The sequence below is a fragment of the Dipodomys ordii genome, unplaced genomic scaffold, assembly GCF_000151885.1.
Source record: "Dipodomys ordii isolate 6190 unplaced genomic scaffold, Dord_2.0 Scaffold68, whole genome shotgun sequence".
In the NCBI taxonomy this organism is placed as follows: domain Eukaryota; kingdom Metazoa; phylum Chordata; class Mammalia; order Rodentia; family Heteromyidae; genus Dipodomys; species Dipodomys ordii.
In genome coordinates this window covers 3,957,506-3,984,395 of record NW_012267284.1, presented here as the reverse complement: position 1 = coordinate 3,984,395, position 26,890 = coordinate 3,957,506, and the positions used below count along the sequence as shown (strand labels likewise).

The 26,890-nt window shown below is 45.3% G+C and overlaps 1 protein-coding gene across 1 annotated transcript in view; it reads right to left on the bottom strand.

Annotated features, from left to right (window-relative positions):
• Positions 1 to 26,890, bottom strand: part of Sdk1 (sidekick cell adhesion molecule 1) — a 485,625-nt gene that overhangs the window by 218,784 nt on the left and 239,951 nt on the right. The window contains exons 5-6 of the mRNA XM_013023384.1: positions 6,822 to 6,933; positions 6,093 to 6,283 (exon numbers count right to left, since the gene is read on the bottom strand). Coding sequence (XP_012878838.1) covers positions 6,093 to 6,283; positions 6,822 to 6,933 — 303 coding nt within the window. The remainder of the gene's footprint in view (positions 1 to 6,092; positions 6,284 to 6,821; positions 6,934 to 26,890) is intronic.

The following is a 26,890-nucleotide window of genomic DNA, read 5'->3' as shown; positions in this document are numbered from 1 at the left end:
TAATTTCTGAGGATTGTCTTCCAGAGTGCCTTATTTTTATTGAAATGGTGTTGAATGTGGATAATACAGCTCTGGCATGCTTCCTATATTGACTGTATCTTTAAAACAGGGTGGGCCCGAAAAGGAGGAAAGAGGAATGAAAATGTAGCACTTCAAAGAAATGATTAAGGAGAAAAAGCTGAAGGGTTCTGAATGGAGGCAAAGTTGGGTATCAATTCTGCAATTACCTGGACCACTCGAGCAGAAACAATCTGCCTGAATTACTTCCCCCTCCCACTGGCTGTGGAGATGGCTGAGAATTTGCTAGATCAGAACAGAATCCTCTGCTTGTTATATGCATAGACTAGGCCCAGAGAAATGCATACACAAATATTCCCTGTTCAGTCATGTCTCATCAATCACAATGATAGCGGCATTATTTACATCCTAACTATCCCTTGGCTTCCTGGCCCCCCTCTGGCCAAGGCCCTGGTGCTAAGGTCACAGCCCAGATTCATGGATGTGGAAGCCAATGTCAACTGTCATGATCTAATGAAAGAGAAGGGAGGGAAAGGGGAACATGGGTCAAGATCAGCATCAACACCTACTTATGATTACTGCCAGTTTCCATTTCCTTACTCCTAGGGTGTGTTTTCAGATAACAGTAAAGTCCAATACAGAGGTTAGAAATAATATAGAAAGCTCCCATGCGCTATTCCTCAGTTTCCCCCCTTGGCAATATTCTGAAGAATTACAGTGCAATATCTGGACTCTGACATGGATGAGGTCACTCTATTTTATACATGGGTCCCAGATTGGCTTCTGCTTGTGTATGTGCATGTGTATCTGTGCACTGTTTTTCACGCATGTGGGCTCTTGGATCCACACCATATGGAGACACGGAATGGGCTCATGGCCACGAGGTCATTGTCTATCCCTGCCTCCGAACTCCCCCCCAGCCCCCGGCAACCCCTGATCTGTTCTTTTACTTCTATAAGTTTTTCATTCCTGGAAGGGTTAAATAAGTGGTCATATAGCATACCCCCTTTAAAGCTGGATTCTTTTCACCTAGTATGATTCCCTCAAGAGTCATCGTAAATGTGCACTTTTGAGAGGTTGGAACCTTCAGAGTCACAGCACCTCCCACAGGGGTTGCAAATGGTATCACATGAGAGGGTCACAGTAGATACAAGGCATCCACAGAGTGGCCGTGGGGTTGGGACAGGCACTAGGAGCTCCTCCCCAAGTACTATCACCTTGCCCCAGCCAGGTCCAGGTGCTGCTCCCCCCTCCCTGCTCTCTATAGCACCTGGCAGAGCAATGGTTCAGACGCATGCCTTTCCCTGACCCTGAAAGCTTGCCAGGTGGCCAAGCCTGTAGACTGAGCTTTATACTCCCCCTGCACACAGGTCATGACTGCTTGCTGCCGGACCTTCACACTAACCAAGCAGGCAGGTTTTCCTCCCCATTCCTGTCTGCTTGTTCTCCCACAGTTTGCTAGGACAAAAAAGTAGGGATAGATACCCAGCCGACCAATCATGATGACTGTCCCCCACACTGTGGGGGAGATCCACAGGGTAGCTGTGCTGGGCCCGACCGCTTTAAGCACTTACTCTTCAATGAGCAAAAGAGGGTGAGTGTGTGTCTTATGGGCCACAGTTCTAGGATGGGTGTGCAGCCAATGCAGGCCTACACTGGTCTTCTAAAAACTGACCACAGCTGCACCACAGCTGGAGACTGAGATGGATACTTCTCTTTTGAAATAGTATGATGCATGAAAAAAGGTTCTTGTGTCCTCTGTTAAGTCAGAGTTAAGATAACGCCATTGTAGGCCAATTGTTCTCCAGGGGAGGTATAAGCCACTGGCTCCTCAATCTCAGAGCCAGAGGTGGTGTCCTTCCCAGGTGGCCCCAAACCAGGGCCTCCAGAACCCCTACTTGTCAGCAGGTCAGGGTGACAGAGTGGATTCTGGCCCCACAGGGCAGCCTTAGTGGACATGGGCCATGCACAACACTGATTGGTCATGCTTTCCTGTTCATGAGCTGAGTGGTAGCTTCTGTCTGAGCTTCAGGGCTCATGTGGAGCAGCATACTCCTTGAGGTCTCCCCCTCCTCCCAACACCCCTCTCTGGGAGCAGCAGGTCTCAGGTTCTGCCCTTGGCAGTAGCTACTGACCACATATAGTTGCCTTTGTCAACTGTGGTAGATAGAACTGTTCTAAAGGTTGTCCACCCATGAAGCCTGGAGCCTGTGAGTATGCTTGTGTGTGACTTAAGGCCATCAATCTTAAAACACAGAGACTGAGGGATGTGGATTGGCTAGGTGGATCCATTATAATCACAGGAGAAAGTGGAAAGCTCTTTCTCCCTGGAAACAGGAAGGCAAGAGGGAGAAGAAAAGGGAAGATGAAAGAGAGGAAGGGGGAGAGGAAGAGGACAGAAGGGGAAGGAGCTATATGTTGGGATATGAACATTTACTAGCTGCTCAGTTTCAGCTCTAGAAGACTTTAGAATAAACCACAAAATTGCTTGTCAGCCTTAGTGCCAGCATTAAAAAAAAAAGAAAAAACAAAAAGAAAGAAATGAAATTAGAACAGCTTTGTGATGCCTAGTGCTAATTCTCCATAAGTTGTTCTCAGCCTCAAGTGTTTTGGAGTGGAAGGGCTTGTGTGCCAGGATGTGCACCTTTGGGGTGTGGGCAAGGGTAGCCTTAGTGCTGCTTTGGTACAACCATTAGAGCAGGCTGAATCTGTGTGTCTGGAGGAAGATACACAGACCACATCCCCGATTTAAGATGCCGAGGAGGTAGGGGGCATCCTTATTGCATTCATCCCCAAGGAAGAATCAGAGCTCCCATGGGACAAGAGGCATGCCCTGATTTCAGGGTCATGTGAACTGATGAACGGTAACCAGCCAGTGCCATGTGATGTGTGTCATGATGCAGCCATACTTCATCAAGTCTCCACTGTTCAAGAGGTGTGAAGCCTTCTTTAGACCCTCCCCGTGCTGGGGAAGTGGAAACTAAGGCTGACAGAGGCCATGATGTATGTTCAAGCTGGTGAATGGTACAGAAAGAAGTTGGCAGAAAGCCACACTTATACTTCATGCCATGCACCCCTCCGAGTGTCCTTAATGCCATTCCACACAGCCAATAGAGACTGCATAGCCAGATGCTCAAGTCTAGGCTGGCCTCCCCAAAGCAGGCCCCACACAGGCCCAAAGGCAGCAGGGCAGGTGGGCGGTGAAGGAAGCACCTACAGAGGCCAGCTGATACCAAGGCTGTGGGCAACTGGCACCTCTTCAGCTTGGCACATAAGCCCAGAGCAGATCCCCACTGTCAGAGGTGGCAGAGCATCAGAGCTGATGGGGAGAGGGTGTTGCTCCCTGTGTCCATCTCTGGCACTTCTGCTTGCCATAGTGGAAGAGATAGCTCCTGTGGTGGGAGGGCGCTGGCACAGGGAGAAGTTACAGAGGGCAGGGCCGGGCTGCACTGGCCTTGGTGAGTGAGATTGGGTGCTATCTTCCTAGAGGCAGCAGGGCAGGGCAGGGCAGGAGAGAAGGTCTATCCAGAACCCAGCAGCACAACTGAGCTGCCAGGAGGTGCGGGTCAGGAGCCATGAGGCCATACATGGAGCCTGCTGACTGTGCAGGGTGTCAGTGGGCAGCACTCTGCTCAGACCAGAGCTTGAGGCTCCTATTGCAACCTCAGAAATTGAGCAATCCAGTGGGGAAGATGACAGGTGGAGTAAACAGCCGCCGCTGGTCTGTCTTGTCTCATCAGTGTGAGATAAAAAGTAATTGGGAGCCAATTTGTTTCTGCTTTCTTTCATCTGCATTCTCCTATCATAGCACTTTTTCTATTTCTGCCCATGACAGCCCAGTGAGACAGACTATGGGTCTACAGGACCCCTGTGCGTGCAGTCCTCTGTATCACAGGCAGGTTCTCTCCAGGCCTTTTCCAGCATGATCCAACCATGAAGTCCCACCACACAGCAAATTCTTCCCAACAAAAATGTGTGTGTGTGTGTGTGTGTGTGTGTTACTGAGAACGGAATCAAGGTGTTGCATTTGCTAGGCAAGCATTCTATCACTTGAGCCAGGACGCCAGAACTTTCTGTTTTATTTTTCAGAATGCATGTCCAGGGCTGGCCTCAGACCACAGTCCTTCTATCCTTGCCTCCAAAGTAGATGAGACGGGCATGCACCACTACAGGCTTCACAAAGGGGACTTAAATCAACATTATGAAGAAGTAAAGTACATTTAGGTACCTTTCTATCAGAGCAGAGAGGTGGGACCTGCAGAACGACAAACCAATTTGCTTTTGATTTCTGACATACATACAGGAGCAAAGTTTACATGATAAATTTAAATACTTTAAAATGGAATTATGATGGAAACAACATTCTAGTTACAGGGGGATAAATTTCCTCTCTTGTTTAAATTACCTGGAAATATTTTAACACAACATAGGCCTGTCTACCAGAGATTTACGCATCTCAATTTTTAATTTGGGTTCAATCTATAATGCGCTTTGCTTGTATAGTTGTAGATCAACCTTGCTGGAAGTCTCTGCAGAGACTGGCATGGAATATTTACATTCTTAGTGAACACGCTGCCACAGGAAGGCGGTGGGAGGAGAGCTCATAACCACATGGTAAGATTAGCTATGATTTGCCACCCTGAGCTGCTGTTCTAGTTCTTATGCTACCCTCATGCCTCTTTCAGAGGGCCCAGAGGTGTGCAATGCCAAGTATTTAGCAGAGTTCCACACTGGGGGCTCCTGGTTAAAGGAGGTGAAACCGTTCAAGGAAACGAGCAGCCTTTGGCACTCTTGCTAACTTTCCTAGAACCTACAAGCTCTTTTTTTTTTTTTTTTTGATAAGTGGCAAACTTGTACGATGTATCATGGCTTCCTCCTATTTGCATCTTCTTCTCTCCAGAGTAGCTTGTCCTTCCTGGAGCTGTCCTCTAAGGCCCTCATTTAGCAGTGGCTATTGCTGAGAAGCACAGGTCACCAGGAGAGTAAAACACACACACACACACACAATCAACTGGGCCTGAAGCAGGAAAAAATGAAAAGAAATAAAAAAAGGGACTTTGATAAGAAATGTACTCATTATCTTGCCCATGTAATTGTAATCCCTCTGTACAGTATTTTCACAATTAAAAAAAAAAGGGACTTGTCCACCAACTTAATGTGGCTGATTCATGATCTAAAAATGGGTTTTTTACATTTCCCGGCCCCTGGGTAAGGTGCGCTTCTCCTTTTATCCTCCAGCATTAGAGTGGAGTGGCTCCAATGGGTTCAATGTTACCCTTTGGCCTTCCATGGTTCTGGATTAATAATGTAGCCCATTTTTAGAAAGTGCCTCTGATCTCATCTTTCAATGGACCCAAAGGTAACATCCCATCATTTTTGCTTCCTCCAAGGTCACCACAGGCAGTGGAAGTAAGGAGGAAGAAGGAAGTGAGCCAGTAGGTGGCTTCCACAGTGAGGGTGTTACCAGCCCACTCCAAGTTTTATGATCAGAAAGGATATGAAGGACACTTTCTGCAAGCTGACACTTTGGAGTCACTGGATTTGTATTCTTAACAAAGAACAGTGTGATTGTGGAAGACAAACTCAACCTCACCTCCATTTTCTGGGTTAAAAATAAAGTCAGGGGCCGGGCATCAGTGGTGCACATCTGTCATCCTAGCTACTCAGGAGGCTGAGATCTAAGGATCAAAGTTTGAAGCCAGCAGAGGCAGTCAACTCTGAGGTTCTCATCTCCAATTGACCACCAAAAAGCCAGAAGAGGAGCTGTGGCTCAACTCTCTGAGGTTCTCATCTCCAATTAACCACCAAAAAGCCAGAAGAGGAGCTGTGGCTCAAGAGGTACAGTGCTAGCCTTGAGTGAAAAAGTTCAGCGCAGAGTCTAGGCCCTGAGTTCAATCCCTAGTTAGGGCAGAAACAAACAAACAAATACATAAAGTAAGCCAGTGGCTGAAGAACACCTGCCTTCCAGACTCAGCAATACAAAAATAAAGCAAAACCAAAATAAATTCAGAGAAGTACAGGGCAGCTATTTTGTCTGCTGCTAGTGTGAGGACGTGGCACTATCTGAGCCTTACCTATGATAGAGAGGAAGGCTTTCGCCCTGGCTGGTTCGAAGGCGCTGCCCCGAAGTGAGGCCTCACAAACATACAGCCCAGTGTCAGCGGATGTGGGGTTGCTGATGGTGAGGCGCCTGCCGAAGCTGTGTAGCCCGCTGGTAAGTCGCACACCATTTCTCTTCCAGTGCACGCTTACTTCTTCCACAGGCCTGCGAGCGCAAGGACATCGGTGACAACGATTGTGAATCATGTATGTGGCAATAATAATAATAATTTCCAGGCATTCAGCACAGACTTGACAAAGCTAATTCTACCAGGAACCATGGCAAGCTGAACAATGGACATTTAAAAATCAATCCAGATACAGCGCTACTCCCGCACCATGCAACTCGGCCATACATTCTGCTCAAGGGCTATTGAGCAAGGATAGCTAATTGTGGTACCAATGGACCGTAAGTGCTAATGATTCCATTTGCTCAGGAAAAGAATGTTTAAAATAAATACTACTAGGGGACACTACAGCTACATGGGAGGCGTGACCATCTCCACTCGATCCTGGAGTGATCACAAACCAGGCAGAAAATGTCCAGGACTACAGGAGGAAGAGGAATGAACTTTCCTTTGCGCTTCCCCTTCCCCCTCCCCACCTGGCCGGGCAGAGGGGGCCTCCACCATTACCCATGCTGGGTGTCAGGCTTCCCTGTGAGGATGGACAACCTGTGTTTCCATGTTACAGTGCATCCATACCTGGCATTGGCAATGCACTCCAAGGTGGTCTCACTGGACCCTGCCACCACACTCCTGTTTCCCGGGGCAACCACAATGACTGGAGCCATGGCTTCTGGTGCAGCAATATCTCCTGTGGCAGAGAACATGAAATGGTGCATGGAACTCTTTGTCATGGAAGAGGGGAGAATGAGAAGGTGATAGATAACACTCTTACCAAGCCACATGGGTAGGAAACCCAGAGTCACCCTACCTATCAGAACTCCTCGAGGATCCGTGGTATCACCTGTGGCTTCTGCCAACTACAGGAATGGGGAGCCGGGCACAGCCAGTTTTGTCTGCTGGACTCAATGCCAGAGCCCAGGATGCCCAGTGCCTGGGGACCTCAGGATGCCGGTGAACTGTGCAGCTATGGGCTTTTGACTACTCAGTGTTTTCTAAAAGGTTACTGGCTTTATATGATTATATTTTTCATTGAGCTAAGAATTTTCTTATTGAGTCACCCTGGCATACCCACTGCTTCAGACTCAGTCAACTGTGCAGGTCAGGCACTTTGTTAGGCACAACTGAAAAGAGCCAGTAGTGAGCTATTTGGGACGAACACATTCAGCCAACAGTGTTTCTCTCTCTCTCTCTCCCTGCCCTGGCAATCCCCTTTTTCTTTTCTGTAAAATAAATACCCGGAATCCATCTCTCTTTTGTGAGTATCAAACTATAAATAATTTAGCTCATACTTCTGGAGACGAGGAAGGAAAAAAATAGGATGCATTTTTGCCTCTTTTCTCTAAAATACATTTAGCATCAAAATTAAACTACCCACAGCACACTTTACTACTGTTTATTTAGGGAAAATGAAGATGGAGCCATATTTATGGAGTGGGGATTTCAATAAAGGGTGGAGATGTAAGAGACTGGAAATAAAAACAAATCTCAATGACTGTAAATGCAAAATGCCCTCTCTAGTTCCTTATGTTGCAGAAGCCCATCTGCCAGTGGGAGCAGCTCAGAACTCTGGTCTATGGAAGGTTCTAGCCTTCCATGGGCAGGGGTGGGTCACAGATGTCAAGAGAGAAGGGTGGGACAGAGGGAGGAAGACTTACCAACAGTGACTTCTCCTAGCTCCTTAGCTGCCTACATAGTATGCAGATTGTTTTCATGCCAGTGTTGGGCTTGAAAACAGGCCTGAGCACTATCCATGAGCTTTTTTACTCAAGGCTGACACTCTACTGCTTAAGCTACAGTGCCACTTCTGGGTTTCTCATGGTTAACTGAAGATTGGAGTCTGGCACTTTCCTGCCCAGGCTGGCTTGGAACTGTAATCCTCAGGTCTCAGCCTCCTGAATAGCTAGGATTACATGCACCAATGCCCAGTATGTAAATCTTTAAAAAGTTGCAGGCACAGCCAGCAAATTAAATTTGTGTGTGTATATGCTGGTACTGGAGCTTGAACTCAGGGCCTAGGTGCTGTTCCTTTGCTTTTTTGCTCAAGGCTGGCATTCTACCACTTAAGCCACAGTTCCACTTCCAGCATTGTTTGATTGATTGTTAATTGAAGAGTTTCACAGACCTTCCTGCCCTAGGCTGGTTTTGAACCACAATCCTCAGATCTCAGACTCCTGAATAGCTAGGATTATAGGCATGAGCCATTGGTTCCCTGGATAATGACTCAAATTAATTTTGTTCAACCCACACAGTGATTCCATGATGGGGTACTGATCTCACACATCCGAGAGGCACTGCAGGCAACTGTGATGTTCTCTATACCCTGGGCTTCTGAATCCCTGTGGGAGTCCCCCATGCAAGCTCTGGGATTGTGGGCTGGATATCTGGTTCTGAGGGAACGCTGGATTGGCAGGGGGTGAATGGAGTGCCAGTCTCAGGACCAACCTGCCCATCAGCTGTGAAAGATGTCATGAGGAGAAATGACCCATGCAGCTAATATTTGCAAATAGTTAAGAGAAGTGAAGAAGAGCAGCAGTGAGAGCTGAAAGGTCACTGAGCAAGGCGCTTGCTTGGCATTCATCACCGCAAGCCACTGTGGCACAGGGGAAGCCCACGCTCAGAGCTCGGCATCACCTGGGCAGGATAGGCTGGGGCCACTAGGACCTGCCCAGGAACCTGCACACTGACTAGACAGGTAAGTCCTGGGCTGTGTCCTCGGCCCCTCAGGGACAGGTGTAGCAGAGGTACCACTCCAACCTTGGTGTCAGCCACATAGCTAGAAAGATGAAATGGTTTTTAGTTTGATTCACATGAGATCAGACTTTTATTGTTATCACAGTTTAAGCACACATGTATGTACTGTCCGGGCCTTCTCCCACAGCGCGAAGTTGAGTGACTTGCTCCAATCAGGCTGAGCAATGTCAGCCTCTGACCCAGTCCATAACTAGCCTGAGTTCCTGTGTTTAAATGTTTTTTTAATTTTTTTGCTGGCACTGGAGCTTGAACTGAACTCAGGGAGGGCCTCATGCTCTCACTTGTTTTTTTTCTGCTCAAAGCTGGTACTTTACCACTCAAGCCACACCTCCACTTCCAGCCTTTTGCTGGCTAACTAGACATAAAGTCTCACAGACTTTCCTACCTGATCTGACTTTGAACTTTGATCCTCAGACCTTAGCCTCTTGGATAGCTAGGATTACAGGCATGAACCACCAACAACCCGGCAACAGCCCCTATTTTTGATAGTCCCATAGTATCTGAGCTGTATCAGATACTCAAGTCACTGATTCATTAATTTGTTATAAATATTCTGTCTTAGTAACCTGGCATTAGTCCCAATCCCCCTTTCCAACATCCTCCATTAACAATCATTGCTCTAAATCAACAAACATCATCCCTCCCCTTGGAAGTACTAGAATTTGAACTCAGGGCCTTGTGTTTACTTGCTAAATAAATGTTCTACCACTTGAGACACACTCCCACTACATTTTTGCTTTAGTTATTTTTCAGATAGGTTCTTACCTTTTTGCCCAGGGCTGACCTTGAGTCATGATCCTTCTGATCAGTTTCTCCCATATAGCTGGGATCATGGGTATGCACTGCCACAACCTGACTTGCTTGTAGTCATTAACTTTTTGCTCAGGCTGGCTTTGAACTAAGATCCTCCCAATTTCTGCCTTCTGAGTAGTTGGGATTACAGGTGTGAGCTACCAAACCTACCCCCTAAAATATCTTCATCTATTATTTCTTTTACATAATGCTGTCTCTGCCTAATAAAAACTTCAGCTGTGCTGTTATCCAAAAGGAACTTAATTAGGACATTTCTTCCCCCAAGCATCTCCTTAATTGAGGCTTCTCAGCAGTTGTCTTTGCCGACCCTTCCCAAGATAGTCCCTGGTGGCTGAGTGAAGATATTGAATTAGGAGGACTCTGGAAGCCAGTGCAGGTGGACGAGACAGCTTTAGAGGCAGGCAGAGAGGCAAACTTGAGATGAAGTCTCTTTGTACTGGAGGAGTGAAGAGCTCACAGTGGGGGGGGGTTGCAGGGGGAAGATGGACCTAATCACCATCCACTCCCTCCTCCCATGAACCTCCTGACTCCCCAAAGAGGCTGAACAGGAAGAGGCAGTCCAGATTGCGCTTAATTAAAAAGGATGCTTAAAGAATAGCAAGTCTTTCATGTAGGAAAAAAAAGTTCCAAAGTAAACTGACCTGCTAAACTGTGGAATTACTGGAGACTTAAGTATTCTAAATGGAAGAGAGTCAGACACAGTGCTGGAGGTGGGAGAGTAGTACATGGAGCCAGCAGGCTCAGCTTACTGAAGCTCAGAGCTGTGAATGCAGGGAGCCACGGTAGTGGACCCAGAATTTGAAGGAAGGGAGAAAAGCAAAGCAACTACAAGGCCATCTGGACACGGAGCAGGCCCCACAGAGAAGACAGCAAATACAATGCATGCAGATACCTCCTGCAGGTCATGCCTGGTGTGTGGAGGCTCAGCCAGGGGCTGCTGAGACCTCAGAGCAGAAAGTAGGAGGACTGGGGATATAGGGTGGGAGGGTCAGCTCAAGTGGAAATCTGAGGGCATGGAGCTATATTCCAGGGGACCAGGGTGAGCCAGGCAAGGGACCAGGCAAAGAACTGATGTGACGCCAAATTCTGGTGACTGGAAAAGAACCCAGTGAGGGTGGTGGCAGAGGATTGCTGGCAGGGGACTGTGATGACACAGGATCTCTAGGACCCTCCCTGGCTTAGGGACAGTGGAACTGGAGCTGGAAGAGGGAAGCTGCCATTTCTGTGATAGAGAGACTGGGGAGGAGAGGGAAGAAGCAGAGGCTACAGGCATGCAGGCAGCACGGTGCCTCTTCCAGGTCTTTTCCAGATCAAGTGCCACCCTTGCTCACCTCTGATGGCACCTGAGGTCTGAAGCCAGTGATAAGCCTCCCTAGGGCACTAACCCTCTCCAAGTTATAGCTCATCTGATCCGGCCCAGGCCCCACTTTGTCCCCTGATGCTGCACCCTCCCCAAGTTCCTAAAATTCTTGAGAATGTATCCTCAGGCCATGCAGTGGTGACTTGGTGACAGGCTTAGCCTTGACCTTTCTTGTCACTCTGTACCAATCAAGATGTCCTCACCCAATCCCCATCCATGGTCCCACCACATCATACTCTGTCCCTCTTCCCCCAGGGATCCAGGGCAAGTTCCCTGCAGGGCATGGGAACTTGCTGAAGGCAAGTTACTTCTCTGCATGTCCCACACATGAGCCTGTCTGGAAGATGCTTGTTGATCAGTGCTGAGGGAGAGGAGAAGGGGAGGAGTTGGAAGATGGGGAGAGACCAATAGCCCTTTGGAGACATCTCCTCTCTGCCCCTCTTGAAGACCCTGAGATACAGGGACAGTGGCAGGTAGAGACAACGCCCCTTCCTCTTCTTAAAAAATCCTAGAGGCAGAGAGAAATACTGGCCCTAACAGAGGTAATCCTTCCCATATACAGTGAGTTTGGTAGTGACCCAACCAAAGGCCAGAATAGCTGAGATTTCCTGAAAAGAATACAAAAGAAGCTGGGTGCTGATAGCTCAACGCCTGTCATCCTAGCTACTCAGGATGCTGCAACCTGGGTAGCCTGCTGCCTGAGGGTTTGGGTCAGAGCCATCTCACAAGGCCTGGTGCTCCCTAAGCCAGCCTGGTGACAAGGAGGTGAAACCTCACCCTCAACCCCATTGTGCTGGGTCTGCCAGACACAAACCTGACATAATGTTCTCATAACGTGCAGCGTGAGCCGATACACTCTTCCCACACAGGAGTGGAGAAGTATGCCACAAAGCAAGCTGCTTATGATGGCCACCATGACCTCTAAGGCCAGAATCAACTTGCAGGCTTTCACCGCTGAGCATTTAAATCTCCAGAGGTTCCAGTTTTGTAAAAGCAGGGTGTCACTGCAAAGCTTCCAGGTAAGGAAGGCTATGGGACCACCTGAAACCTCAAAATCTTCCTGCTCCAAAAATAGTTGTTCTGATATTTGTAAAAACTAAAGAGAAAATATGCCTAAAAACAAATCCAGAGAAGAAGTCTCTTTGAAGGGAAGAGACAAGGAGACAGCTTCCTTCTGGGCTCCTGACACAAGTGGTCTGATGAAGGGTGAACCCACTGAGGTGAAGAGGTGAGGGATGGAGAGGTAGAAGTGAGGGGATGCAGAATTGAGGGGTAGGGGTGGAGGGGTGGGTGCATCAGGGTGGAGGATGGGGAAAGTCTGCAGCAGCCACAGGCATGTGGGATACTGGGATGCTGGTTGGCTATCAGCACACGAATGGTGAGTGGCACTAGGGGTCAGGGTGACCACTGCAGTCCCGGGGAGGATGAGCCCCCAGGGAGCACTCACTGCCAAAGGTAGTGGGGACACTAGAGTGATGCAAGTAGGAAGCATGAGAAAGAGGCTGGCATATCTTTTCCAAATGGACAGGGACTCCCATATATAAAACCAAGGCCAGTCCTGCTCCAGAGATGAATCTCTTTGTTTACCTTGTGAGATGAACACTAAGAGATATACCGCTGGATGGATGTAAGTGAAAGCCTGGCCTCTCCATGAACGGCTTGTCAGGATCACAGTGCTCAAGGGTACATTAGGAACTGGACTTGCTACTTCGTACAGTGTTCACAAACACTTCTCAATTTGTCCTCTGGAAGTGCGAAGGGCAAGGATGGGCCAGACTGGGCCAGGGCTTCATGCCCCCTTCCCTCCTCACCTCATTGCACAGGGCCCGGCCCTCCTTTGGGGAATGGGTCAAAATGGCTCTAAGACATTGTCCTTGAAGAAAATGCAGGGGAATTGTTGCACAGGCATTTTTTTGTTATTGTACTCCTTAGTTTTATTACTCTTTTCCCCCCTCCCTAACCCTTCTCCCTGTTTCTCTGCTTCTTCACACAAGAGGTTTCATTGCTCTAGTCTCATACATGCTGACTATCTATTTTGACAATATCTATCTTTTACTCATGTCAGCCCAAACCCCACTAGTACCCACTTCCCCAACTGAGCCTGTGTCTTCCCCTCACCTTATTAACCTACAGCACTCATTGATGTTCTTTATGCCTTTTTCATATATAGTTGCAATGTATCTCAGAATTACTGACCCTCTATCTTTCTTTTCCCTTTACCCCTTCCCTTTCTCCTCTTAAGCAGTTCCTTAAACTAAGTATCTGGTTGCTGTTCTATCTGTGAAGACGTCTCAAACCAACAGACGTATGGCAGTGCCACCACAGAGTCAAGTCTTCAGAGCTTCAATAACCCTGAAGTGTCTAGGGCACTTGCGTGCGCACACGTGCACATGCACACACACGCACACACACACACACACGTCCTGTGGTTCTGGTACTAGGGTTTGAGTATAGGACCTGGGCACTGTCCCTTAGCGTTTTTGCTCAAGGTTGGTACTCTACCACTTGAGCCATAACTCTACTTGCAGCTTTTTGCTGGTTAGTTGGAGATGAGTCAGGTTCTTAAGAGATATATTTTGGGTTCTTAGAGTCATATATGTGTGTATGGATGATATATAATATATGATATATAACCTATATATATATCCAAGAACCGAAAAGTTATTTTTTTTAATGTTCACAAGGGAAAGCTGTGCAGGCAACAGACATCCTTCCTCAGTGCTCCTGGAGGTGAACTTCTCAAGGCAAACTGAAATTCTTGGGCAATTTGAAGATGTGCTTTATTGTGAAGTCTGAAGTAAACAGCGTGATTTTTCTCCTGATAGGAAAAATCATGTCTCACCTTGGCTTTCTCCAAATTTACTTCTTAATGTATATCTGCCCAGTTCCTGAACAGTGAGGCTGCCTTGTAAATTTTGGGGTTAATGATGTATGGTGAGTGGAGTCACCAAAAGAAACTTTCCTATTGTTTGAAAAGTTGTTTCCTTTATAATTCATCAGCCAGAACTCAATCATGAATCTCCAAGGTACTCGGATACAACAGTGAGGCATGCTGGGATGATGAGGGTACCCTTGGGGACAAACCCAGTTCCCAAAGCCCTGGCTCCCTAGAGTGTATGCAGGCTGGCTCGATCCTTCTTGTGTGCCATTTGCAGTAGGGGGGAAAGAAAAATGGGAGGAAATACAGCAGTATATCCCATTTACAATTTTATCTTTACATGTACTTCTATTTTTATCTCAATACACTTCTGGACTTTTCTATCGACAAGAGACGATAAATTTTTTAAAAATATGACAGGTTGACAAATAATCCGGCCATTTCTTTTCTTCTCATTTATAACATATTTGAGAACTTGTACATGTGGAAATGAATGGAGCAGAGAGAAGAATATATTTTCATCGGCTTTTTACTGGGCAGAGAAAAATGAAGGTGATAAGAGGCAGCCCTGCAGTTGGTGCCTTTATTTATTTCTGGATGAACATGGATTCATAAACCAAAAATAGGAGTGTGGATTCAGGAACTACATGACCGGACATGAGGAAGATCCAGCTCTCTGATTCAAGAGAACCTGCTTTTTACTCACACATATAAGCACGTTATCCACCATTGAACAGCAGAAAAAAGGCATCCATCCCTTAGGACCCAGGGGCCATGGGCAGCTGTGCAGAATGAGGGGCAGCTTCCCAAGCTTGAGGCAGTTCTGAAGCGAGTTCTGAAATCACTGAGGACTAACTGCACACAAGACCAGGTCACTTGGATCTCCATTAAGAAGTGCCCTAGCATAATTTTGCCAAGCGTGCACACTGGGCATGGAGCCCATGCCCATCTGAGGCCATTAGCGAGGACAATGGGGAACTGCAGGCTGGGTTGGCAGAGGCCTGGACGCCTTGGTCCTCTTCCACCCCCAGCTGCCAGAGCTACATGGCAAAAAGTTCTTTTCAAAGTTGAAAGGAGAGACACAAAACATTGAGGTTGTTATTTGGAATGATAAAGATCCTTAGATCTGTAGAACACTGTTGTCTTTAATAAACAAACAAGAATGGAAGGGCCAAAGCCAACTTTTGACTATTTTTATAATGTCCATCATTTTATTTTTGTGCCAGTACTGGGGTTTGAACTCAGCCCTTAGCTTTTTTTGCTCAGAGCTGGAGTTCTACCACTTGAGCCATAACTCTTCTTCTGGCTTTTTGCTGATTAGTTGGAGAGAAGATTCTCACAAACTTTCCTCCCAGGTGGGCTTCAAACTGACATCCTCAGATCACATATTTCTGAGTAGCTAAGATTACAGGCTTGAGCCACCACCAGTACCTGCCTGGATTATTTTGGAGGGAGGGTCCTCTTAGGTAGCTCAGGCTGGCCTTGAACTAATTCATGATCCTCCTATCTAATCTTCTGAATGCTACAATTATAGGATTTAAAAGTCATTATTTAAAACCTTATGCTTAAGAATAGTGAAGATACAAGCTACCCTGGCTAGCCAACCTCTTCTCTGTAGGCTGGCTGGTGCTGTGGCCAGGCCCACCCACCTCCTTGCTTTATGGCACTATTCTGTGGTACTTAGCTCTTCTGGCTGGGCATGTGGCTTGTGTTGTGCCTGTCTCTCCCCACTAAAAGGTAAGACCACCAGCACAGGCATTTTCACCCATCCTGTTCCTACAGCCCTGGGATCTACCTGAGCTTGATTGGTGTCTGGAACACAGAGAAAATCCCTGACAAGTTTGTCTTCCTGTGTCGTGGGAGCATTAGTGGGGGGAGGAGTACTGCAATATGGCTGATATCTCTTCAGATCAATGGCACACTCTCCCTTAATGCTGCCCTGCCTCAGTTAGTGCACAGCAGTTCCCATGATACACCAACCCAGCCCAGGCACCAGACTATTACAGCACTGTCTGAATCAGCTCACCTCTGCCTTCCTCTAACTTGAGGGCCCCACCTATAACAGCTTCCTTACCCCACTGCTGCTGCCTCCTGACATTAGGGCCCCTCCATTAGGGCCCAGGGTCACTTCCTCCGGTGTTAGAAATAAAATCAGTAGTAGTCCATTTTCAAGTTAAGGAATTTGGTTCTGCCAGTAGTTTTCTTACATAGTGACTTGTGGACATGGATAAATTCATACATTTGAAAGCCATAGATAAATAGGCCAATTAGCCAGGGGAAAGAATGAACAGCAGAAAAATAAGAAAATGGGTAGAAACTATGTACCACAAAGCACACAAGCATTCCTGCCATAAAAGAAAAGGTGTAGGCAGCCAAAAGACCACTTTTGAAAATTCAACCCTCAATAGGTGCCTGTATTCAAATTACCCAGTGTCATGAACTTAGGTGACATCTGGGAGAGAATATGAAACCCATATTTCTTGGGCCAGTGAGGAAATGGAGGGAGGTATCTCCATGCACTGAGTACAAAATTGCAGTTGTAATCTCAGAGAGCAGGCCTGCCTTCAGACAGACATCTGACCTTGCAAAACTGTCACTGAAGTCTTGCTATACTTCTTGCCTCCAATCCATCCTTTGAGCTTGGATGGTCACTATGGTTCTCACACCCAGGCTGGCCCCTCAGTTAAAGGTCTGTCCACTTTTACTACTCTGTTTTATTATTTTTATTTTCTTACTAAGGTTAAATACTTGTAGCTACCATCTTACCCACTCACATTTCCATCCACACATCCCACCATTCATCTGGAATGTTTCTGCCATCATTGAAATGAAATGCCAACTTCTTGCTTCTCATCCTCCAGCTTCAGGAAAACCCCATTCTGCTTTCTCTCTCTCTCTCTCTGAATTGGACTATCCTAGGAATCTTGTTGTGTAAATGGGATTTTATAGTACTTGGGGTTTTTTTTTGTGTGTGTGTGTGCCTGGCTTATTTCACTTAATGTGATGTATTTTTTCTCATTCATGATGCACTGTTGTCAGAATTTACTTCCTTTACAAAGCTGTCTAATACTCTAGTATCATGTCTTGGTTATCGCTTCATCTGCCAAGGGACAAGTTGGGTTTCTTCTACCTTGTGGATATTATCTACCATGCTGCTATCCACATGGTGTATAATGATAAGGTCCTCTTCTTTGCACTCAGCTCTTTTGGGTATCTCTCCAAAAGCACAATGGCTGGCTTATATGCTAATTCTGTCTAGTATTGGGGGAGCTACCATATAATCTCCCATAACAATGCATAGTTTCTCCACATCTTTGTCAACATTTGTTAGTTTCTGTTTCTGTTTTATTTTCTGTGTGTAAGAACAGCTACTCCACTGGGTGTAAAGCAGCATCTCACACTGGTTTTAATTTGCATTTTCCTAATGATCAGTGATGTTGAACATCTTTACAAGTGCTTATTGGCCATATGTCTATTTTGGGGGAGGGATGTACATACATATTCTTTTTCATTTATAAATCAAGTTGGTTTTTTGTCAGGCTGCAGGGATTCTTTGTATATTTTGGATACCAGTCTCTTACCAGATATATGATCTACAAATATTTTCTCCCACTCCACAAGTTGCCTTTTCACTATGTTGGTTTGTCCTTGGATGCATAGAAGTCTTTAATTTTGATGATTTCTTCTGATTCTCGTGACTCTGGAGTCCTATTCAAGAAGTCATTGCCAAATCCGATGGCATGAAGCTTTCCCTTTGTTTTCTTCCAAGAGGTTTCTGGTTCTATATCTTATGTTTAGGCCTTTGATCCAGTTTGATATAATTTGCTAATGCTGCATAAGGTGTGTAGTGCTTTCTATACTTTCTTATAATATAATATGGCTCTCTGCAGCTAATATTTCTGGAGTCTTGCCCATGATCCAGCCTCACCTTACCCAGAGAATGGCTCCAGGTAATAACTACAGCTCTGAGCTTGTAGTTGAGCGGTGAGGGCCAGGGACTAGGTGAGGTAAGCAGGCCAGCTGTTCTCAGCCAATGTGGGCTGAAGTTGTCCAAGTACTCAAGCTTTCTCCCTCTTGGGTATGCAACATCAACTCAGCTTCTGCAAAATTTTCCACAGGTTGCCTAGTAACCGAGGCCTAGCATCTTCCCACAGCAATGGGCTCACTATTGCAGCCTAGCTGGGATCACTTCTCAGTGACCAGCTGTCCTTGCCTCTTTACTAGGCTGCACATATCTACTGTGCAACTGGAGGAGGGTACACAAAGTTGCAACTCTTAAAAGACAAGTGCACCTGTACCCACACACCTCTATGCTGTTCCCTATAAACATGTGGTTCTGGGGAGCCTGGAACACCTTAGAGTATTTGCAAGACTGTAAGGTTGAATGAATCAACTTTATATTTTCCAAATAGCCTCTGCACCTGTTCCTAAAACTTCCCCAAGTGAAGCACAGGCGTCCGGACAGCAGCCTCCCTCTGCTCCTGGGATATGTTTGTGACTATTTACTAGGCTCACAGCCAGCTGAAAATCAGATGTGCTTCACCTAGCACGTGATTCACACACAGTGTGTGCAACTAGGAAAGTCTCTTTAGCAGGTGAACCAAGAACAAAGAGATTCAATCTGAGTCCCTGGTGAAAACAGAATATTATCTTAACAAATGTTTTGAGCAACAGAAGAAAAAGAAAAGAGAGAGAGAGAGAAAAGGAGACACATAAGAGGGAGAGGGTCACGGTCTCTTCAGAAGAGATCTTGAACACTGCAATTATGCCTCTTCTTTAAAATACAAGAAAACCAGATGAAATTGAAGTTATTTTTCCTTGCCACAGACCCCACTGTTCAGCTCACAGTCTAGAAACTATGGCAATTGGAGCTGAAGGCAAATTCATAGCCTGGTTCTTTAGCCTGGTTCTTAAAGAACCTGCTTAGGAAGCCATATTGCTGGTGAATGCTCCCAGGGCTGCTGCTTTTTGAAGACTTTGCTGAATGGGAAGAAGACAAAACAGAAATTTCATATTCCACCCCTAGTCATGTAAGAAACAGAGTCTAGGGGGCCAAGGTTTGGGGAGACACAGGATTCTTAGGGGCTCAGATTCTAACCAGAAAGAAGAATGACCCCTGGGCCAACAGATATGAAAAAGTAAAAAAAATGAGTTAAGTAAAACCCCCCAATTACATATTTAGTGATTCATAAAACTGAAATGCTGAAAGGCTGTAATTCTTAGAACTGAAGAAATATTTTTATCAATCATAGGGTATTTTTCTTTTCTCATATAGTGCTACTTCAAATGTAAGTGTCCATACAAATATATTAAGGAACATTTCATCTGCCCTGTTATTTTAATCTTTGGTTTTGTTTCTTTTTGGTAGTACTAGGGTTTGAACTCAGGACCTCATGCTTGTTAGGCTAGAATTTTACTACTTCAGCCACACCTCCAGTCTTGGTTTTTGCTGATGATTTTTAAGATAGGATCTTGAGAACTCTTCTGATTAGACTGGTATTGAACTATAATCCTCTGTTCTCAGCTTCTGAATAACTGGGTTTACAGGTATGAGCCACTATTGCTTGACATCTGTCCTCTTTTTTGGATAAACAATTTATTTGTATTTTTTTAATATTGAGGAAGGAAACATTTGAGTCAGAAAATCTTGTAGGAATTCTATCCTACCCAACATGAAATAGCACTATAAATGGTAAGACACAACTGGATAAATGGTTAGCCAATTGAATCTGACTATTTTCATTTCAAAATACTCCTAGGAATATTCCTTTTTTGTATATATGTTTGCTACTACTAGGGATTGAACTTGGGACCTGGACACTAATCCCTTAATTTATTCAAGGCTGGCACTCTACCATCTGAGCCACATCTTCTCCACTTCTGGTTTGTGTGTGTGTGTGTGTGTGTGTGTGTGTGTGTCTATCTGTTTGTGTGTAGGGTAAATTCAAGGTAAGAGTCTCATAGAAATTCCTGCCTGAGATTGCTTTGAACTATGATACTCAGCTCTCAGCCACTGAGTAGCTACGATTACAGGTGTAAGCCACTGATACCTGGCTTACAATATTCCCTTCTGGCTCCAGGACCCACGTATATTTCTCTCTAGACGATATAATGAGGATTGTGCCCTTCCTCATCTCTTGGTTAGGCTGGGAAGTCTGGGTCCTCTACCATGTTGGTACCAGGCAAACTCTGGGCTCAGCCTCTGGGTATTTATCATCCTGCATGGAACCCAGTAACCCACTACAGACTCAGACTCCACCATGTGGTTGCAGATCAGTGCCACCCCCTTAGGGACAGGTTCTACCTTCTTCAGTTTGTCTCATGTATGTGCCTCTCTCTCCTCCATCTATCTCAGGGAATTAGGTAGGATCACTGTTCTTGATGAGGAGCACAGCCAAGTCGATCACAGTGTGAGCCAGGTCTCAGAGATGCTTCAAGAGTGAAGAATGAGAACTTGTAACGGTGGAGAAATTTCCCTTCCGTTTTCTCATCTCTCTTCTTTTTGTTAGAAGTTGCTAGAGCAGAATTACCCTTGGGTGTCACAACAGAGGTACAAACAAATCAAGATATCTTAAGAGAAGAAAATATTTCTTTTCCTGTCTGCCCCAGCTTCCTCTAAATGAATAAAGTCAGTCCCACAGCGCACCAACAGAGCTCTCTGCTAGAACAAGACATTTTCTGATATGACCCAAGGTTATCTATTTAGACCAACTGCTTCTCTACTCAATCTGCTATGAAACAAGTTTTTTCTTTAAGTTGTTTTTTTTTTTTATAAAATGTCAACGGAATCTCATTTGTATTTGGTTTAAAGTCAACACCAACAATATATCCAAGGTTGGTGACAGGGAGAGAGGGACAGCAGGAATAAAGACAGAGTCACCCATGTCGGGTACGAATCTAATACACAGCTAAGATTCCTCCCAGGATACGCATCCAGAGATATGTGACTGCGGGCATGGTACCACAGGCAGAGAGGACTTCTGGTGGAAACCTGGAAAGTCTGTTTTCACAGCCCAAAATGCACGTGAATAAGAAAGTCATTTATATCCCATTTATGTCATTGTATAAATATATTAAGAGGCTGGTTGGTGTAGGCCTTTTAAACTATGGAAGGCCAGCAATTGTTCGCTCAGCAGATCTGGGATGTTCAAACTATCAATTCAAACACAGGAATGCTCAGAGCATGTCAGACGGAGTCTCATGCAGTTTTAAAGCTGCATGGGTGCTCAGCTTTATGTGAGGCAGTATGAATAACAGATTTATGGAGAATTTATAGGCAGTCTGAAAGTAATTGTGGCAAATCATTACAGCAGGCGTTTCCACCAAGCCTTTTCCAAAGCTCCTAAGATGAGGATGCCATCTATTTAGTAAAAACAAAACAAAACAAAAAAAACAAAAAAAAAAACTTGACCTCATCTCTGTGTAGTCTACAGAAAAGCCCATGTACAATGTCTCATGACAGAGTGGAAGAAAATAAAGCTAGGATGGAAGATGCATCTTTCAAAACCAAGAGAGTCTGTCGACCTACGGAGTGCAGGAAAACTCAATCAAGGGGCTCCCAGTAATCCCACACGTCTGGACACAAGTCAAGGATTCTCCCCCAAATCTCTGTCCTGCAAAAGGAAGACTACCTTTGGTTGAAACATTAGGGTATCTCTCACCTAGAAGTATTCTCTATTTTCATTTAAAATAATTCAGAAAAAGGAAAAGAAATCCGGTTATATCTGCCTTGCTTTGTTATTAGTTACATAAATGACAAAACAACATAAAGATAACTCAGTGAGACAGATGTCTATGTAATTATTACTATTATCATTTGTAACCAGCCTCCTCTACAAATGTAGGTATAGGTAAGACATTTTAACCCAAGCTGAAAAACCTAAATCTTACATAAATTTAGAAAAATATTCTTCCAATCTTAATACAGACTTAATTTTCCTCAGAAAGTCATTCCTGATTAACGTCACCTCACTAATTAGCTTCATTTGACATTAGTACTTTTAGTTTCCTAAGTGCTGAAAACAGCTTTGCAGACATATCAAGACCTTTTTTGTTTTTATCTTTCAAATTTGTGCTTCTCAAGAGGCACCCAACTCTTCTAGAGGCTGGGTAGGGGTAAGCACTATTAAATGCTGTGAGGTTATTTTTTTTGTTTTTATTCTTTAACTCTTTATTGTGGTCACGCTATTCTATTTCTGTCAGTGAGTGACACCACTGGAGGCAGCAGTTGAGACTTTGGATGGCAGCTGGCAGACAGACCTTTCCTTTATGCCCAGAGCCTGGAAAGGGGCACTGTGAGCAGAGCAGCCCCTTCTCTGGGAAGCAGCTGGACTGGACACTCTTACCATTACTCTGAGAATAATACTACAATCATGGCTTTTGCCATGGATAACCCAGGCAGCCATCTAGCACCACACATCTCACCATCTTTCAAGACCAGACCAAGGCCTACTTTCTCCAAAACATATCCAAATATCACCCCTTCCTCTACAGAATATGTTACAAATAATAACACATCAGGAAACATTTTGTTCTAAGAAAGTTAGGAGAAACAGTTCTGCATTGCACAAGAATGCCAAGAGGATTCAGAAATTCACTTCCAAAGAAGACCTGGCCATAAAAACAAAGCAGAAATGAAAGAGCCCCACTGATGAGTTTCTTATAGATCGAGGGACAAGAGGACCTCAGTATTTCAGAAAAGAGTGAGCTAGAAAGTCCTTGGAAATATATGAATGCTCATGGTCTCCAGCAAGCATGATATTGAGGAAGAATATAGGACAACATTTCCCAGTTAACAGTTCAGCAAGAATGAAGATAAACTTAGCATGGTTTCCCATCCATACCCACAAAACAGGTTCAAAGGAATCTTACCTCTCTGAAAGAACATTCTTGTATGTCTAGGGTTGACTTTAGGAGGGATAACTATGTCCAGTGAGTCACCTGGTGACACTGAGAAGGTGACATCTTTCCCCAAGTCAGCCGCCACAGATCAGTGCATCTAAAAGATGGAGGAGGCTCAGCCCACCTGGGTTCAAATCCCTGTTTTGCGGCTAGGTGTTAAAGACTTGGATGAGGTCTTGACCACTTCTGAGTCATGGTGTCCTGACCTATAAGGATGCTGTGACAGTCATAGAGATGGTGACCATGAATCAAGAGGGGAGCGGGAGGTAAGCCCAGGCCCAGGTGTTTTTAGCCTTGGTCTCTGCTACGTCTATCATATAGCTGATGCTACACATCCTTTTAGTGTCATTTCCAAAGAAAATACATTCAGAATGCAAGCCAGATAAAAACAGTGTCACAACTGTGTATTTCTTTACCTGACCTGGCATTTTTTTTTGTTTTGGATTCACATTATCAGTATTTTTTTTTATTAAGAAGTTTCATCACTGCCCCCAACAAACCATATTTTTGCACATGTAGATAAAAAGTGCATATATGAATACAATTAACTTATGAAAGATTTTTAATTAAGTTGCAGAATTAAGGCATTTCAAACTAAATAATACTATTAGTCTACCAAAGGGGAAATTCCTACTGAAAAATAAAGCCAAGATTTGTTCAATTATCTGGAGAATTCAAACCAAAAAGTCCACTTGTACTTCAATCAAAGAGCTTGGCAGCCACAATGGTTCTGGATAGAACAGATAATGACTATAATTTATGTTGGCTAAGAAGTCTATGAGTTTCCCCATACCTTTTTTGAAGTTATATCATTAATTGTTATTAATGCTTCCTAATCAAGACAGAGCCAGTCACTGGAACAATTAACCTGTTTGTGAAGGTGCAAATAGAGAGATAATCCATCAATTTCCTAATGATTTTTCCCTCCTCAGCAGCAACACTGCCTGGCTATTTCTAGAAGAACCCTTCTAGTAAGGACCAGTCGTGGCTGCTGTCAGCAATCAGGAAGAAACAGAACATGTTCATTCTAAAGGTCACTCCTGTAACTCTGTGGGGGAGGGACACTTGTCTGTTAACTTGGGAAAGAACCTTAGTCTGCCACAATTTCCATGACATGAAATGAGCTAGACTCCTGCAAAGATCCTCTTCAAAATCCACTTTATTGAGGCAATGGGGGGGGAGTGATGTTTTCTCTGCTGAGCAGTATTCTGTCAGGTAACCCCAGAGTGTCCAGACACAGAAGGACAAAAGAGCAGAAGACAAGTGGGTGGAGCCTGCCATGACAGGCTTCATGAAGCTGGGCTTTGGCTTCAGCAGTGGCAAACCAAGGATGCTGTGACCCAATAGAAAGAAGTCAGGTTCAGAGCTCTGTGACCTTGGGGGTCAGGTTCTGGCTCTGCCACTCTCACTCTCACTGAGTGATCTTCTCTTTACTCTTGCCTCCCTTCACTGTGTGAAACCTGAGGCTTATTTACAAGAATTTCAGGAGGGTAACAAAAAATATACCAAGCCTCATATAGCACAGAGCAGGTGGCTCCCCACCTCAAAATCCCTAACCCAAACCAGGAGACAAATGGAGGAACCCAGCCCCAGCGGAATGAGAAACTCTTCTTCAATAAGTCATGCCACTGCTATAGAATGTCATATATTTTTTTAAAAAGGATCCTCAAATAGTCAAGTGTTCAGAACCCTTTACCATTTAGAATCATGTCAGACCTGGTTCCAGTAAGATTGCAAAGTCAATTCCTGAGCCTTCTAAATGCCAACTGCAAAATCTGAGCCCTCTCAGAGCCAGGTGCAGTGGCTCATACCTGTAATCCCAACTACTTGGGAAGCAAAGATCAGGAGGACTGAAACTTGAGACCAGCCAGGGCAAAACATTAGTAAGAGCCTCCCAACCAACATGGAGGGTCACATGACACTGCCATGGCCATGTCCTCCTTCATCCCATCTTACTCTGGGAGAGAAAAGAGGTAACACTGTGAAGAGAGTACTGCAACACTTCACACTAGATTTAAAAACCACAACCCCTTCCTTTTCATCCATGGTGCAGGGTGGCCCTTAGGAGTCCTGCAGAGCAGACTGTTCTCCAGCCCAATTTATAGCATGATGAGAGACAGACAGATCCAGGTCCTCTCAGCATCTGGGCACTGCCAGGAGCCTGGGCCAGTCCTGATGGCAGGCCAGCCAGTGAGGATATGCTGTGTCCCATAAGGACAATTTCACACAACAGGAATACACATGCACACACATGTGCAAACACACACAAGGACATGCTGTACCTGCCAGCTAGATGCCACACACATGCAACACAATGCACATGCATGTGAGCACATACAAGTGCACAGATGTGTACACACATGCACAAATGAGGGCATGCTATCTATCCTACCAGGCAGAACACACACACACACACACACACACACACACACACACACACACACGCAGCTTGCTGAATCCTGTATGGAAGACTCCTCACATTTGTTCCTCACTGTCCTGTTTCTGGATAAGATGATTTCCTTTGGTGACTACAGATTAATGGTCAGAATTTCTCTGGATGATGCTAGAAACACCATCAGTCTTACCAATAACAGCACAAGCAACAGGCCATGTGTGCCCATCACTGGTGGCAATTTCTATGTGGACTTGGCTTCTCCCGCTACTGATTTGGAGGGAGAATTTCCACTCAGTTTCTCCAGGCCGCTCTGCCTTACTCTGAATATAGTTACGTTAGCACAGGGCAGGATGCACAGGATATCAAGGATATTAAAGGCTATGGCTTCACTGGGGCTGTGCAAAGGCCCCAGGGCCTCAGCGTCTGCTTCCAGACAGGTTGCCTTGTTTTGTTTTATTTTGTGCTTGGGACAAGCAGATAGACTCTAAGTCACAACAGAACTGGGAGGGAAGGGGATGGGAGCTGACAAAATCAATCACCAGGGGTCAAATTAAGAGATGGATCTAGCAGGTCGTAAAGTGCTGGATAGCGATTCTAGCTGATGGCCTCAGATCAGCAGCTGGGGAAATTACAATGACCATAATTAGGAGTGAGAATCGAAGACATGAAGTACCAGAGGAGTGGGTTATTTACTGTGCAGGCTGGCTGCTGCCGTCTCTGTCACAAGTTCGTGGGACAAGACACAAACACTGGAAGTGGGAGGAATTACAACAGACAGAGGAGGGTAATGGGTGAAGAAATTCATTATTATTTCCAGTGCCACTTGGTAAACTTGAAAATTAACATGCCAGAACTCTAAGGATGGCTGGTAGAAAAGCTATGAGCTAATCAGCACAGCAGATAAGCCACGTGCCTGGGGAAAAGGGCAATTTTTCCTGGCTTCTCTCACAGGAAACCTAGGGAAATTTCCCAGATGCCATTTTCACCAGAGAAATCACTCCTTATCCCCCACCTTGTCTGATACTGCACCTGTCACACCCATGTGCAATATGCCCATCCCAGTGTCCTGACACACTGTCATGAACAATGGCCACCAAGCCAAACACAAAATGAATCTTCTAAGAAGTCACTCCATGCTGGCCCAGAGGTTCAGCATCCTTAGTGCATTCAACTGGTCACCAAGTGACTTCTCGTGCCTTCAAAGTATGTGGGAGCTTGGCTTCTTGTCCCTTATGGCCCCTGGCTGACTTCTTGTCATTCAGGCATACATACTTCTCTGTACCCCTAATTCTATGGCTGTGCTCCTCTGGAAAGCCCTAAAACTATTGATTTTTAAAAAATAAAATTTCTGCTTCCAGGAATTTTGCTCTCATCCATTTTGCTCTGTCTACATCCTTATAAAAATATCCTAAGGGAAAAATATGCAAAGATCAAAATACCTATATTCATATGAGAATCCCGGCCCCTACCCTCCACAAGGACTCTGGTGGGCCAAATGCACCATCCTCTCTGAGGAAAGGTTGGCAGTCAAAATCCCCACCTGAAAA